At 38.0% G+C, this 16,538-nt stretch overlaps 1 protein-coding gene across 1 annotated transcript; it reads left to right on the top strand.

Annotated features, from left to right (window-relative positions):
- The first annotated feature begins 4,311 nt into the window (after nucleotides 1-4,311).
- On the top strand, nucleotides 4,312-14,591 carry LOC123976695 (formyl peptide receptor 2-like). Its single transcript, XM_046059043.1, has 3 exons — nucleotides 4,312-4,396; nucleotides 12,292-12,478; nucleotides 13,289-14,591. Exons 2-3 carry the CDS (start codon nucleotides 12,299-12,301, stop codon nucleotides 14,171-14,173), a joined length of 1,065 nt encoding a protein of 354 aa, XP_045914999.1. The 5' UTR covers nucleotides 4,312-4,396; nucleotides 12,292-12,298; the 3' UTR covers nucleotides 14,174-14,591.
- The last annotated feature ends 1,947 nt before the right edge of the window (nucleotides 14,592-16,538 follow it).

The raw sequence follows: 16,538 nt of genomic DNA on the forward strand, positions 1-16,538 counted from the left end.
GAACACAGCATTGCGAAATGTGTGTTAACTGTTGTGCTGAGTTGGGTGTTGGTAAAGCGAACTGTCTGAACGGCTTTGAAAAAGTGAAGTCAGTATAGTATAGTATATAGTATACTTCACAGACAATAGTGACACCTATTATAATATTGCAATCATTGTGTAACTGTTAGGAGACACATCATCAGTCTTCTGGTATAAGAGTTGATCCTGATATGCTTATCAAGTGAAGAGAAAGAGAAAGCAGACAAGATCTACACAGATACATCTCACCCACTTACAGTGACATTTCAGCCACTTCCGTCTGATCGGAGGTATAGATACCCTAACATCAGAACTAACCAAGAAAAAAACTCAATTAAACAAGATATGGTAGCCATGGAGAGTCTGGGACACTAAACAGTGTTTTCTTAACTGTGTGAAAGTCTCTCTGCATGATGATAATATTTCTTTCGTGACTTTTTGCAACCTCAGTGGCCCAGTTCAGAGTGACCTGATTGGCCAAGTGGACAACAAAAGAAGGAAGTGATTGCACATTGTAACATTTGTCTGAGGCAGAGTAAAGCAAGAAGGAAGAAAAAAACTGGGTTCAATTAAATCTGAATGAGTGGACCCAAAGAGTTCATCACATACCGAAAGACGTAGTAACTCATTTTGTTTCATGAGGCTATATATTGGGCTTTATTTTACTTTTTACTAAGTGATAATAAAAGGAACATCAAGGAATGTTCCTACATTTTTGTTGAATGTTACAAATAACTGAAAATTGGATGAAAAATATTCAAAAGTTGAGTTTGAAAATACTATTAACTTTTATTATTTCTTTATTACAGTTGATCTCAATTCACCAGCAGAGATCACACCATTAACAGAAATGTTTAAATGATTTAGTGGTGAACGAAACAAAGATGTGCAAGGCTTGCGCTTGCTAGACAGCTGTGTTTCAAAAGTGTTGTGGGGAAGCTATGATAAGGAAATCTGCCGTAGCACCCAGGCACGTTGGACCCCCTCACGACCCTGCAAAGAGGAAGAAGGAGATGAGGAAATAAGATAGAGAAACGGTGGATGCAGTATGTGAGAGCAAAGAGGAAGAAATTAGGTTTAGATTAGGTTAGGTGGGTATTTATGGAAATGCTGGGAGTAACTTGATTGATGTGTGGTCCTGCTCTGCTAAGTAGCTCCACTTGTTTACACATGTTTTCTGAAAGCATGGCCCTCTCTAAAACTCTAAACACAAACACAAAGAACTCACAAACAAAACACAAAACTCCACAAACCTCTTGCAAAAGCAAGAGCAGCTTTCAAAACAATGTTGTCTTCACAAAAGGGAGTTTTGTCTCCAAACGAAATACACCATATAATGAATTGACATTTCTAAGAAGCAATTGAACATGTGCTTAATGGAGAACACTACTATAATAATCTCATCAGTAGGCCTTTTACATTTTCTGTGTTACACTACACACTGTACATGCCTGTTGTAAACTGTTATGTTTATGAAGAAAAGACTGTTTGTACTGCATCTCAGCAAATACAGTTGTATTTGTAAAGTGTTCTTCAAACAGAGCAAACAACAGAAAAAAGAAACTAAGACTTCTGCATATACTGTAAAAAAAAAAAAGTTTCGGTGTAGCCACAGCACCTGATCAACATGTGTTCCTGCTGGCCAAGCAGCAGGAGAAGTGTGGCTGGCATGGAAAATCCAGCCTGCTTCTACAGCCATATTAACCAATGTCATGCATACACGCATAACATACAATACTTTCTGTTTACACTACTATGGTCCACTTGCAATAATAAACTACAGTAATGTACTGTATTGATAAGTAGTACCACAATACTGTAATGAGAATAGATTTCTTACCTATTCTCATTTTGGAAAGTCTGGGTGATGAATGCTGCTGTGAACCTGCTCCATTTTGGTTATACTCTCCGCCCAGCCTCCCTCAGTGTTAAACGTTCAGTGTTTAATATTTAGGAGGATCAATTCCCAGAAATGCAATATAATATACGTAACTATGTTTCAGTGGTTTGTAGAGACCGTACATAATGAACTGTTTTCTATTTATTGCCTCAGAATGAGCCATTTTTATCTATCTATATTTCTATGGGTCCTCTTACATGGAAGTCACCATGTTGTGCCACCATGTTTCTACAGTAGCCTAAATGGACAAACGGCTCTACAGAACGCCTTTTGTTACTATGTTGAATACATACGAAGAAGAAGTAGTAGTAGTAGTAGTAATGGTAGTATTAAGAGAACCTGGAAAGCACTTTGGTACTATAACTAGGGTTGTTTATAAATGTGCTATATAAATAAACTTGAACTTAAATTACCAGTAGTCAACTGGTTTATTATTATTAGAAATTTGGACAAATGGAGGTCCATACGTATTTATTAGCACAAGAGTCCGCAGAGCGTGTCGGCCACCGTAGATTCTGAGCGGTGAGTGATTGTGCATTCATGTGGTGTCAGAATTAAAAAAAAAATTTTATTGCAAAAATAGAAATAAAGTGTGCATGGGATATAAAGGAGTATACAGAACTTTGATTTGTGCAAAATCACCTATTGCACATTCATATTTTGCTAACATTTAATTTGTAATATGGTTATAACGGTTAGTTAGCTGTCCATGTAGCGTGAACTACATGTGTGCATGTTGTTTATTTGCTCTGATAATGATAATCCAACACATCTTTGTAGCATCCATGTTGATTCTTGAGCACATGAACACAGACAAAAGTTGGAAGATCACCATTGTGGCCTAAATCTCATCAGAGATTATGGCTCTTCTCAGTGTTGCTCTTTCTCATCCTCTTCCTCTCACTCCACTTACCTCTCTCCTCACCAATGGTCATTTTATTGCTAAAGCACTGATTGCCTATTGAACAATTGTGCAACATGTATTTGCCCATGTGAGAAGTCAGAATTAAGTTTCTTTTACACTTTTTTTTATTAAGTGATGCGACACGTAACAGATGAAACACATAACAGACACAACAATGTAGTGAAAATACGCACAAAAAACAAATACAAGTTTAGCATTTTGAATGGCAGGGTGCTCCATGTGAAATGAAGATTGTGCTTAATGTTGAGAAATGGGCTTGTATTGAAAAGTGCTCTACAAATAAGGATTATTATTATTATATTATTATTTTAGCAGAACTGGTTCAGGTTCATCAGCAAGTCAGCAGATATTTTGTGGTTTCTTTCTTTTATTGCCTTTACTTTCTTTTACTGCAAGCCAACACTGAGGCAAAGAGGACCCTGTTTAGAAAACAGTTATATACTTCATGATGTGGGAACATAAATTAGGCTGCATTAAAGTTTAAGTCACACAAATAAATTGTGTATTTTGGGTGTTTTTTTTTGTGGAAATCAGTAACCCGCCCACCTTCCACCCCACAAAACAGTGAGAATGAATTGTTTGTAAAAATGGGTTTTCCTTGGAACCCATTATCTAAAGTTATCTGTTATAATAACACAAGTTCATTGGCCCTTTTTAAAAGGAATCTGATCGGCAGAGGAGACTGAAAGCCAAAATAATAACTCAGTCTTGTGTCAGATTTACACAAGACTGTCATCCACCATATGTGTTTATACTGTGTGTGTGTATGTGTGTTCTTATAGCCAAGTGAGGACTTAAACCCAAATGCACACAAAGCCAACTAAAAATTTAGGTCCCCATAGGTATAGAGTTTAATTTAAGGTTAGGGGTTAGGGGTAGTGTTAAGGTTAAGCATGTAGTTGTGGTGGTTAAGATTAGGGTAAGGGGCAAAGGAATACATTATATCCCTTGCCATGTCTGCACGGGGATTTACATTTACATTTATTCATTGAGCTGACGCTTTTATCCAGCGACTTACAATTGGTAAATATGTCAGAGGCTGCCTCTGGAGCAGCTGGGGGTTAAGTGTCTTGCTCAGGGACACATTGGTGCATGGGTCTCTCACACCAAAGGCAGGCATCCATTGTGCCATCACTAGTGGAACAAACGCGCGCGCGCGTGTGTGTGTGTGTGTGTGTGTGTGTGTGTTTGCTTGAGTGAATATTTGTGTGTGTATGTGTTAAATACAAGGAAAAACTCTAACAAATTGAGTGCAACTGTGTGACAAAAAGAGAAGCAGGCAGACAGGAAGACAGATACACATGACAAAAAAGGAGAGAGAGAAAGAGGAAGGGTCTGTGTTTGTGTGAGAGAGAGAGAGAGAGAGAGAGAGAGAGAGAGAGACCACACATAACACACATCTATCTTTTGGCAATGAAACCACTTTACATAAGTAACAGTGACACAGATGACCACACACGGCACATGAAGATGCGTCTTTACTCCTTCGTCTGACCACTGAGACAGACGCAGCTGACTTCAGTAGTGTGATATCAGTTAATCATCTGCAGGTAAGATATCAGGACCTTACGGCTTTCTCTATATGTGTTATGTTAGAAACATAATGACTGCATGGATTATATTCATTTCTGCACTTTGGGGAAAGGGTTAGTGCTGTTTAATGTTGATGAAGTAAAGACGTCTAGTCTCATGTTTCAAGTCTGTTTTTATTTTTAAACCAAGACCACAATGTTTCTCTAGACAAAACTAGTTTTTATCACACTTCAGTTTCTGGGAGTGGATATTGAAGGAAAACAAATGAAATACGTCTGTTTTATGTTTTAAGGATTTGCTCAGTACTAACATTTTGTGACTTTGCAAATACACAGTTCATTAATGTTTCCTTATTCTGTTGATCAAAACATATTCTGGGCAGCTGTGTTTCTTTTTATAATACTAATTTTAACACATTTGTTGCAAATTAGTAGTATATAAATTTATTTTGAGGGAAAGACAGTTGCTGTTTTGTTTGTCATTAACTGTACAATCGTGGTACAAAATACACCCATAGCAGGTCAACCTATAATTATACAGGATGTCATGCTTCCTTAGTTGGGTACAGTGATCAGATATTTTTGGCTGTCCAACCTGACAGTGGTGATGAAGCCTTTTTGCTTATTGTAACACGTGTATGCAGCCTGAGGTTGTTTGTCCACCACTTTCAGACTTTATCTAATCACTTAGGCACTAAGAGACAAAAGGACATTTTCACCAGTAGAGGCTGGAAAAAAAAATACTTGAATGAATGTTAAATTATTGGTGATATACAAGTTTAATGTTTTGTTTTTCTTTCTTAGAAAATGATTATACTGACTCCATTGACGTCTTCTAATCATTTACCGCGTTGAGTTCCATTATTTTTGTGACCAAGTGATGCCCAATCACAGGTTCCAAGCTGTGAGCAGTTCCCCCAAACAATGATATTTAATTTTCAGACCACCCCAACAGTATACGACCATTTAAGTCGCCTTTGTAAGCAGCGTGTTTGACCCATTTTTACAATTATTTTTAGGCTGCAGCCTTCAGTGGCCGTAGTAATTATGAGGAAGCTGAGCTAGTATAAAGAGTGATAAAGTCCATAAAAGGAGGAGGCTGAAGTGGATAAATGGGGCAAAAACAGAACTTTCACCCAGGAGGATGCCGTTTGGCTTCTTCGTGAAACCAAAAGCCACTGTTGACTTATTTTTACTTAAATGACGTCACATACTTATGTGACTTACTTAACTTAACTCACATAACCCACAGAAATTACTTATTTTAACCCAAACTGTGATCTTCTCCTAAACCTAACCAAACTGTGACCATTTTGTAAGTCACATAACTTAACATAAACATGTTGACAAATGTCCGGTACGCCTGTCACTGGTCCTCTCCAACTCTCCATTCATATGTGGTTTTCTTTCCACTGTCATATATGTTGTTTTCGTTTTGTTTTCATTGGCTCACAACGTATTCTGTTATTTAGGTAGTGTTGTTAACTTTGATAGATTTGATTGGCCTGAAAAGGTAAAACACTTCAGCATTTCTTAAAAGTCAATGTAGTGATTGTATAGCAGTTGTTCTTCTTTCTTTTATTATCTGTTTCAGTTTTATCTGGCGACCCCTTGTGGGAGTCCCTGCCGCCAGGTTGGGAACCACTTCTTTACTTTATTTCATGAAATAGCCATATTATGGGAAACAGAAAGCATCACTTTCATTTTGAGTTAATAGGTTGTCAGTAGGCGTCACATCATGACCCAATAAGCACTTATTTGGTGATCCAATAAACATCTAGTTGTTTCAACAGCATTGCCTATATTCTCGGCATGTAGTTAGGAGCGCTTTACAAAAAGTCACTGAAATTACAAAAAAACAACACTTATGTGTGACCTAGACCTTTAAAAATCTTTCACTTTTCAACTGAATTTAGCTTAGTTTTGACTTAAAGTCTCGTGAACTGCAAATTACTAATAGTTGACACACAGTGGGAAGTCATTACTGTAATGACAAAAAGGCTCAGCACTGTTTCAAGTTGCTGAATGTTTTCTATATTGAAACACTGAAACAGTGTGATGATTTTTTGTGCTGCTTGGTACAAACTGGTTTCCAATGGTTTTGGTTCAGGAGATCTTTATTTCTTCCTTCTACCACGACAAAGACTGAAACTGCTGTGTTATTCAGATTTTCTGGCTGTTTACATTTTTTTTGATAATTCCTCTACATCATTCTTCTACATTTTAATCCTAATTTTTGCATAATTGTCTTGCTGGCTTACAGTAGGGAAGTTTAACGGCTTTCAAATTGTAGCCTAAATGTAATGTTTAATCAGATCATATATACATGAGCCGTGGATTAATGTAGCTCACACAGAGGTTTGTGGTTGTTTCAGAAGGAGCAGGACAGTGTTCGTGGTGACCTGCTGTGTCATCAGTAGCTGGGGGCTCATGAATGTTTTTCTTCTGTGGTATTTTGACGTATTTCCTCTCAAAGTTTGCCTGTGTGTTGTGTCTGCTTGATGTTAACAAACGTCCATTTTTCCACTAATACCAGTAACAATAGTAACTTTGACTCAGTCTAGCTCCAGTATCCATTTCATTAAAACCTTCACATTTGCTGGGATAACATCTTTAATGATGTCAGCACCAGTTACTAGTACAAACGTATTGATCACTGAAACATGGGTCACTTAAAACGGCAACAGAAACATCTTTACACAGTGTTCAAGCCTGTGTTCTTTTTTAAATTAGCAACTCAAATGCTGATCTAGAGTTGCTGCAATCAATAGGATTGCCACTGAATGCGCACAAGTATTCCATACACTGAATGATAATTACATTTTTGGTGGGTTCACTGAAACTGAAGCAGCTAAATAGAATTCAGCCATCATTAGCTTTATATCCTATTGTACATTGGATATACAATAGGATTTATCTAAAGCCCCTTTCAGACATGCTCTCCTTTATGTTATCTGATGTTCTCATGTTTGAAAAAGCTTACTGGTTACTTTTACCTAATGACAATCACAATGGCAATATTAACTTTTCTGTAACATGTTTAACATGACACAAGTCTGAATAGATCCTTTTCACAGCAGACATTTTGACTCGTCAAAGCAGCAAAGCCACAGATGGAACTGATAACATTAATGGCGGGCCAGTTCCAGGGTTCTGGTATTGTGCATACACTCACTCACTGACATGGCTTAATGGGACACTAACTAAATTAACGTTAAGAAAAACATCTGATCACAGCAGACAGAGGACCTTCATCTCTGTGCACACAACTATTCTAAAACTATTGCTCCCCTTGTGGTGTGACCGGGGTAAAATAGTTATTTTTTAAAAATCCTATACAACCACAGTAAAAATCTGACCAACAACATTTATCTATTTTCACTTTTCATTCATGCCAACTACATGGATAGATACAACAATATCCAGCAAAATGCTTTACATACATCATGTGAGCAAATGGGAATTAAACAAGAGCGGCAACTTAACGTCCTGTCATTCATTGCTTGTGTCAGATATTGTAAAACAGCTGATGTTGAGTTATGATGTTAAATTGATGTGGAAATATTAATCGATTCACTGAGAAGCTCTCAGGGTATCATGATACAGCCTGCGAGTGAACAGAAAACATTGTGGTTTACATGTTTAAGTCATCGCAGGTGCCAACTATCATGTGAACATCGTGCCTCTTTCTGTAGATGACTGACTCACTGTCAGAGTCTGAGTGACAAAAAGCTTCAACAGATAGAAGAAGCATAGATGAAGTCCAGTAATGTTGCATATTCCATATCCACAGGTTTCAGATGCTGCTTCAGTGTGCTGAAACCTTTTTGTTCCATTCGAAAACTGGGTCAGACAATCACACAGGTTGTTAACCAACGAACAAATTATTCATTATTTACTGAGCAACACTCTGGTTTCAATGTGATCTACGTCCTGCAGTTGGGCCCATGATTATTTCATGCAGTGGATTATAATTTACAAATTTTGTTCCCCTTCAGTTTCACTGTGGTATGTAGTACGATTAGAACTGTGTCAGGAAAATGGAGGGTGATGAATAAAATGTTTCACAACCAACAGGAAAGAAGGCCAAAACCGTGAAAAGATGATTGTAAACCAAAAGAATGACGGAATTACCAGCTCAGCTGAATGAGCTTCACAGAACATCTTCTCGTTTAATGTGTTAAAGTCGAGCCTGCATTGTTGAGTGTTTCCTTTCGCCGCTGGTAAACCACATCCCATCTGTGTTCAAATGTCACATAATAAAAAAAGACCAAATGTTGGACTTGCATTTACAACTTTGCACCATGTTTGCTTTTCTGCTGAAACTGTGCAGCACTTTTATCAGATTAGAACTTTCAGTTTATCCCCCGAAACAACATCATGACCAAAACAGTGTGTGGTGAAAGACACTTCTGTGTCTTTTCACATATACCACTCATTGTGTTAGATCCTCTCTATCACTGTTAAGTGCTACTTTCCTCCTTAAGCATCATTTGCAGTAAAATAAAATCCTGTATCATCTTGTTCCAACTACTTTTGAATCTTCATAATGTTTACATGGATATACATATTCAAACCCACTACTCTATGTTTTTTATTGCTGTGCCATTTTATCTAATGGAAATATTTTAGATGTCTTGTGTATCACATGATCTCCTGGGTTTGTCAGATTAAAGGGCAGGTGGAGCCATTGATGCCCTCAATAATACCATCATCTTGAAGGAAACTTTAGAGTTGCTGCACTTCTCAATTTCCCCTTTTGAAGGCCGACGCCTTCCTTCTTTGAACCACAGAAACCACCTCTGTTCTTTTCAGCTGGACTGTTTCTTTTCATTTGAAGTTCAACTGCATGCTACCACTGGTAAGAACATATTTAATATAGGAAATCTCACCTACTTCTTCTCAGCCTCCTTAAATAGAATTTCTATAGCTCATTTGGCTAAAGGAGGTTTTCTCTGTAATCTTTATTTTCTGCACCACACTTCACTGTGGCATTTTGCTGGTTTGGGCTACAACAGTTTGATGTTTTCTTTCATTGGATGTTACTATATGTGTCTCTAGAATCGCTGCATCTTTAATCTGTGGCCACTAATCAAAGTGTGAACTGTCAACTTCACTGTGCTTATCAAACCCATACAGTTACAGTATGTGGGTTTATTCAACTAACCTCGTGACGTGAGGATTTAGGACATTGTGGTGACAGTAGATCAGAGCATTAAAAGATTACCAAGAAATATTGGTAATTGTCTTTATTGGTGAGAGGATGATCTTGTCTAAGTAAATATAATCTCAACAGTTCATCTCTACATCGACAGATGTACAGCTCGAGGTAGATTCTTGTCAATGTTGGCTTTAAAACTGACTTTAGAAGTTCAGTCCCGGCCATGGAAACAATTGTCCATTGATAAGCTTCAACATGTAACAAAAACTTACAAAAAAAAAAATTTAATTTAAATTTACTCAATTGTTTTATTTATTCCTTCGATGATCATCACCTTGACCTGTTTAACACTGTTCTTGTCAGTTGTAGTCATTTTCTTGTTGAGCCTTGTCAAATGTAAATTTGTGCAATACAATAAAGTTATCTTTTCTACCTTATCTGATTTGAAATAAAATAAAACTCTGTGCTGCACATATGCTGTTAAATACAAAAGTTTCAAAAATAAGAAATAAAAAGTCCATAAAAGTCCTTTTATCAGAGACAAAAAGATGAAACTGATATTAATAATTTCATCTAACATTAGGTAAGACAGCAAATAAGCAAATTTAAGACCTATGATATTAACATAAATACATTGTATGGGGTGTCATTGGAGGCTTTTGACTGTCAATCTCGATTAGATGCTGGTCAACAATTATGCAAAAAGTCTGTGAGTTGTCTCAGTTGCAATTGGGGTAACAGGACATTAAATTACAAGAAAAGGCAACACAGCATGAATCTGGGTGTCATTTTTTCGAAAGAACCATTTCTCTCATGCGCACATATAATATTTTACGCCATCAGACACACACTGGCACATGCAAATGCATATAGACACCTTGGTACATTCTTAGACACTGAAGCACAGTGACTCAGCTGGGTATGACTCGTCCACACACACATACACTCAGACAGTCTATTTATTTTCATAGCATCATATGAAGATAAGGATTGTGATCAGAAAAGTTTACTTGTTTAAGTGACACTGAAACATTTCTTTTTCAAGCATGTGACTCTCATACTCTTTTTCCTTTATCCCAACTGTCCCAACTTTGGTGGTCTGATGAATGCCACCCTGACTTGGTCACAGACCGGGTCAGCTGCTTTGCTTTCACTGTAATTTAGCTGCATTTCTGAGGTGTATGTTGCTTATTAAGATGCTGCCATTGGGTTATAACCAGGGCTGGACTGGGACAAAAAATCGGCCCTGGCATTTTTGGCCAAGGGAGCCCACCAAAATCGGTCGGACACCCCTCACCAATACACAATCCTAAGGGCTTAGATTAGGGGTGTGACGAAACACTTAGCCTATGAGAAGTAACATTACACGAGATTGGGGCCATGACAACGAGACAAGACTATATTTTAGTAGGCCTACTATTTAGAAAAAAGGGGGGCATTAAACACTTAATTTCTTGCATTCTGGAGACATTTTCTGCACCAGGGAAGCAAATTCAGGTGGCAGGTGACAATTTAGAATATACAAATATAATAGAATATAATGCAAGTAACTTTTAGTTTCAATTCTGACCCAATAATCCCTCCATAAAACACCCCCATTGTTCTCAAGAGTAGGACTGAGCAACTGTTGACAATTAGTTTTCTAACACTATATTACAAGTTGATGCAACGACATCAAATGTGTAGGACTTTGTCAGTATAAACTTAAAACGCATACAACAGTCAACATATCGGTGATAAAATCCTGAAAAAAATCACACATTGTTCTGTTGGTTTGAATGTATTGTCAAATATTTTGGTGACGTTTGGAGCAACACTGAGCAGCAAATAAAATGTTGTGCATTCTGTAAAAGTTACAGCAAGATATTGAATATCACTACGGACTCACCATTTGATCTGAAAACGTTTTGAAACACTTGATATCTGCCATCCAGAGAATGTCTGTGTTGATTTTGGTACTGTTTGAACAAAGACTTGTGGAGATATAGATGTTAATTGATTTAGCATATTCTGAAAAATATAGTGAGGCATTTCTAAATTGATTGAGGTTGCAGTGAGGCAAACTTTTGTCACATATCAGTAGATGTGCTAAAAAATGATTCATTCATTCATGATGGAAGAATTTTTTACTCTAAGCCAAGCTGTTCTCGAGCTAACTGCAAAAAAAAGTGAAGTTCATACAGCACCATGAGGTCAATGAGTGCCTTTTTATGCCTTGTGGAATTTACCACCCACCTGCCAATTTTGGTGAGTTTGGTCTGGCAGTTTTTGCTGCATGAACAGTTTTAGCAAAGAAAAATAAGAAAGAAAGAAAGCAGAAAGCAGAAAGAAAGCAGAAAGCAAAAAGAAAGAAAGAAATCCAAGCAGCTAGCTGCTTCAGCAGTTAATGTGTCTGATCATGTAAAATCTAAATGTGCTCTTTGGGTTTAGTATGGATTTATATGCCCTTTGGACTGAGCTAGTATGTGAATATATATTTTGGATATTTGGCTGTTAAACACAACATTTCTTTGGCATTCCTTAAAATTATTTATGAAGTAAATATTGTAAATTTGTGCTCAAATATTATTTGAGGGAAAATTTAGTCAAGTACACAAATGAAAGTTGAAATAAAACGTAAAAGTTTCAAATAAAACCATTTTTTTATAGCCTCTAACCAATCCACTGTAAACTCCTGTCCCTTGTTGTCTGTTAAAAATAGGAGTAATCTGATGGGTAACTTTTAGATTTTCTTGTATTCTCTGTTTTCCAGACACACAATGTCTCTCAATGCCTCTCATCCTCTTCACATGCCCAAGATTTCCAAGAATGACCAGGAGACAACTGTGGACATTGATGCCATAATGGACAACGTCTCCATCGTCCTCTACACATTGACCGTCGTTATCGGCATCACAGGGAACTCAATGGTTATCTGGGTGGCTGGATTCAGGCTCAAGGTGGATATGCAGTGTATAAAGCTTTTTTGTTATGTTAATGTATTGTTAACATAAATAATAATAATAATAATAATAATAATAATAAATAATTTTCCTGATATGGTGTAGATAAATGAGATATCGCCACAACTGCAGGCCATTGTCCATAGTCCATCTATTAATGAACCTACTGCATGGATGTACTGAAATGTGATAGCCTACTCAAAGAAGGAAATTTAACCATGCTAGTTTGAAAATAGCTCATAAACAATGTGCATAAAAAAGGGTTCTTTTTAAAAAGAGGAGTTTGATATGCATAATATAAAAGACAATGTGCTCATTTTTGCATTCTGAATAACCAACTCAACAAAAAGTTTGGCCAGAGTGTCAATGTTCCAGTCCTGAACAGATATTTTTCAGTCGTAAGCTGTAACATGACAAAATAGGCTGGGGGGAAAAAGACACCACACTCTAAACTCTTGACATCCTGAGTATCAGTCTTTTTCAACCCCTATGTACACTGCTACAAGACCGTTTGTGGGTGGTTACGCTCAACTGCTAAGCGACGATTGGAGAGGGGTTTAGCGAATGGTTAGTTTACTGTAAGTAAATTAACAGTTGCACTACTGTTTTTTGATGAGCACATACAGCAGGCCTATGTAGCTGCACACTGAAGACTCTTTGGGCTAACTTTTATTGTTTCTATCTACATGTTGTGTACTAAATATACCCCTGCAATGTTCCTCTTTTCCTTTCTTCTTCATTCCCTTTCTTTGTTTTCTTTCATCTCCCCTCTTTTCTTTTGTTATTTCTTTCCTCTTTTCTCCTCAGCCAAAGGTCACCAACGTGTGGCTGGTGAATCTGGCAGTAGCGGACCTGATCTTCTGCTTCACACGAGTCTTCTCCCTCATTAAGAAGCTCTTCTTTGACCACTGGCCCTTTGGCATCTTCCTCTGCAAGTTCAACGGCTTCTTCAAATATGCCAACATGTTCTGCTCTGTCTTTCTGTTGGCTGTGATCAGTTTGGACCGAGTGCTCTGTGTTTGGCAGCCTGTCTTCACCAGGCGACGACGCACCCTGTGGGCCGCAAGGATAGTGGCTGTTTGCGTCTGGATTGTTGCGATCATCTTCAGCACTCCGTACTTCATGTACCGCCAAGTCTACCTGAAGAACAACCTGAGTAAGTGCTCTGTGGACCCGAAGGAGAAGGCAGGGTACACCAGTGCTAAAATGGCTATCTACTCCATTCGCTTCCTGTGTGGCTTCTTGTTGCCTTTCATGGTCATCCTCATCTGTTACATCCTGGCCGGAGTTGGCATCCGACGCACCCGCTTGTCCGGGAAGTCCCGACCCCTACGTATATTAGCATCATTAGTCGTCGCATTCTTCCTGTGCTGGGCGCCGTACCACTGCCTCCTGCTGGTGAAGATGGTGGATAGTAAGAACACAGTGGTGAAGTTCTGGCACCCCATAGCGTCTGGCATCGCATACTTTAACAGCTGTGTGAACCCGCTGTTGTACTTCTGCCTGGGGCTGGATGTGAGAGGACGGTTCAAGCAGAGTCTGGCGGGGGTGTACAAGAGAGCTCTGGCGGACGCTGACGACGGACAAACAACCCAGTCCAACGAACGCTCTTTAGATGACAGCGCTGGGTCTAAACACACTTATGTGGTGGCAGGAAGGAGTCAGACATCAGTGGATGTAGCTAAAGTCTGAGCCTCTCGCAGTTTCCTAAACACATCTTTGAGCATAAAAGGAGCATTCTTATGGTTTTCCATTAAAGTCACAGTGAAATGGCAGATAGCATGTCTTTAGCTCTGTGCGATATCGAACAAATCCCTCGACATATCATTGGACAGCTTAAAAGTGGGCATGGTTTTACGAAGACAGAGTGATAACGAGCTGTCAAGAAGTACTGGCCTCATTGTTAATAGAGATGCAATTTGATATACAAAAAATCATAACTGACACATTTTACAGACTGTATGTTTGGCGAATAACAACAGATAACTAGACAAGAACTCGAAACGAGTATTATATTATTTCACTGTCTTTAACAACATTAACTATTAAACATTTTCTGAAGCATACACACATAAGTATGTAGGTAGGTAGGTAGGTAGGTCGGTAGGTAGGGAGGTAGATAGGTAGGTCGGTAGGTAGGTAGGTAGGTAGGTCGGTAGGTAGGGAGGTAGATAGGTAGGTCGGTAGGTAGGTAGGTAGGTAGGTAGGTAGGTAGGTCGGTAGGTAGGTAGGAACTTCTATAGCTCTTCCCAGAAGGCAGCAGGGTGAACAGGCTGTGGGGTTGGTACTGTCCTTTAGTTATCCTTTGGGCTCTGCTAGGCACCTCACCTCACTGATATCACTGATGCTCGGGAGAAGGATAACAATGATCTTTTGAGCAATTTAATCACCCGCTGTAGAGCCCCCCGGTCCTGGATCATGCACATCCCATGCCAGTTTGTGATGTTTCCAGTCAGGATGCTTTCTATTGCTCCTCTGTAGACGCTGACAAGAACTTGGTGTGGGAATTTGGCCTTCTTCTTCTCAAGAAATACAGTCACTTCTGAGCTTTCTTTACCAGCGTGGAGATGTGATGTGACCACGTCAGGTTCTCTGTGATGCTGATTTCCAGGAACCTGAAACTGTTCACCTTCTCCAGCTCAGCAACACTGATGTAGACAGGAGTTTGTGTCTTTATCTCCTTCTTCCTAAAATCAACGATCAGCTCCTTAGTTTTGCTGACATTAAGCAGTAACTAGTAGCATGACTCTTTAACACTGACATATATATATATATATGTATATATATATATATATATATATAATTATTTTTTCTGCAGGTACCTTTCAAGAGTTTGTTTTGAAAGGATCTGTTCACAATAAAAATGCGCCTTTCACAAAATAATAAAAAAACAGTGGCTTATGCAATGGATTATGTCTCTCAGATATAATGACATTTTATGTCATTAAAGTCACAGATGAAAAGTGGAACTGTGGTTAGCATGGAAAGAAGAGGGAAGTGAGACTATTAAAAGGAAAGCCAGTAATAACTTAAGTCATGACATTGTCTGGTGTTCAGGGGTCACACTGAAGGGTAGATGAATTGAAACTGTACAGTAAGTCCTTCCATTTTAAGTAATCTTTCTATGCACATTTTCGTTTTCTACCATGAGAAATGCTCAAAAGGGTTTTGCCAGCTGTGAGTGTAACTGTAACCTCAGTACAAAAGTGGGTAGAGTATTCATGGCTTTTAGCCAAGAAGCTGGTCAACCAGCATAATGAGCAGCAGTACTTAGCAACCAGCTCATAATAATAATATATAATAATCCTTATTTGTAGAGCACTTTTCAAAAACAAGTTACAAAGTGCTTTAACAAGTGTAAAGAATAATACAAAAAAAAAAGATAAGAGCATGAAAATTTAATAAATAAAACACAGCTGTACTTGCTCTGTAGATTACTTACACATCACTAGGATACATATCAGTTCGATCTGTTTATCTGACTGCTTATCTTTTCTGCTAGTTGGGTTTTATGGTATTTCTGTTCTGCTGTGTACTGAAGCAGCATTGTCATGTTGAATGTTATGGATGTAAGCTCACACTGTTACACGTGAATTAAAAATTCACTGCAATGAATGATAATAAGCTTATAGTAGTTTTAGTTTTTTGTTGTAAGTGAACATTTCTGTAGCACATAATAATCACTAGGATACATATCAGTACAGTCTGTTTATCTGACTGCTTATCTTTCCTGCTAGTTAGGTTTTATGGTATTTCTGTTCTGCTGTGTACTGAAGCAGCATTGTCATGTTGAATGTTATGGATGTAAGCTCACAGTGTTAAACGTGAATTTAAATTCACTGCAATGAATGATAATAAGCTTAGAGTAGTTCTACTTTTTTGTTTGTAAGTGAACATTTCTGTAGCACATCATAAAATTACGGTGTAAAAACTGTATGAATGTAGAGAAACTGCAATGTGAAAATAAAAGCTTGTAAACTTGTAGGTAATTAGAAGTGTGTTTAAACTGTTTGATTATACAAAAGTGCTAAAAGATGCAACTCATTTACCAGTGTAG

This window comes from Micropterus dolomieu, linkage group LG09 (genome assembly GCF_021292245.1).
Source record: "Micropterus dolomieu isolate WLL.071019.BEF.003 ecotype Adirondacks linkage group LG09, ASM2129224v1, whole genome shotgun sequence".
NCBI lineage: Eukaryota > Metazoa > Chordata > Actinopteri > Centrarchiformes > Centrarchidae > Micropterus > Micropterus dolomieu.

Coding starts and splice junctions, on each gene's coding strand:
- LOC123976695 (XM_046059043.1), top strand. CDS start 12,299: ATGTCTCTCAATGCCTCTCATCCTCTTCACATGCCCAAGATTTCCAAG. Junction 12,479..13,288: donor TGGCTGGATTCAGGCTCAAG/GTGGATATGCAG, acceptor TTTTCTCCTCAG/CCAAAGGTCACCAACGTGTG.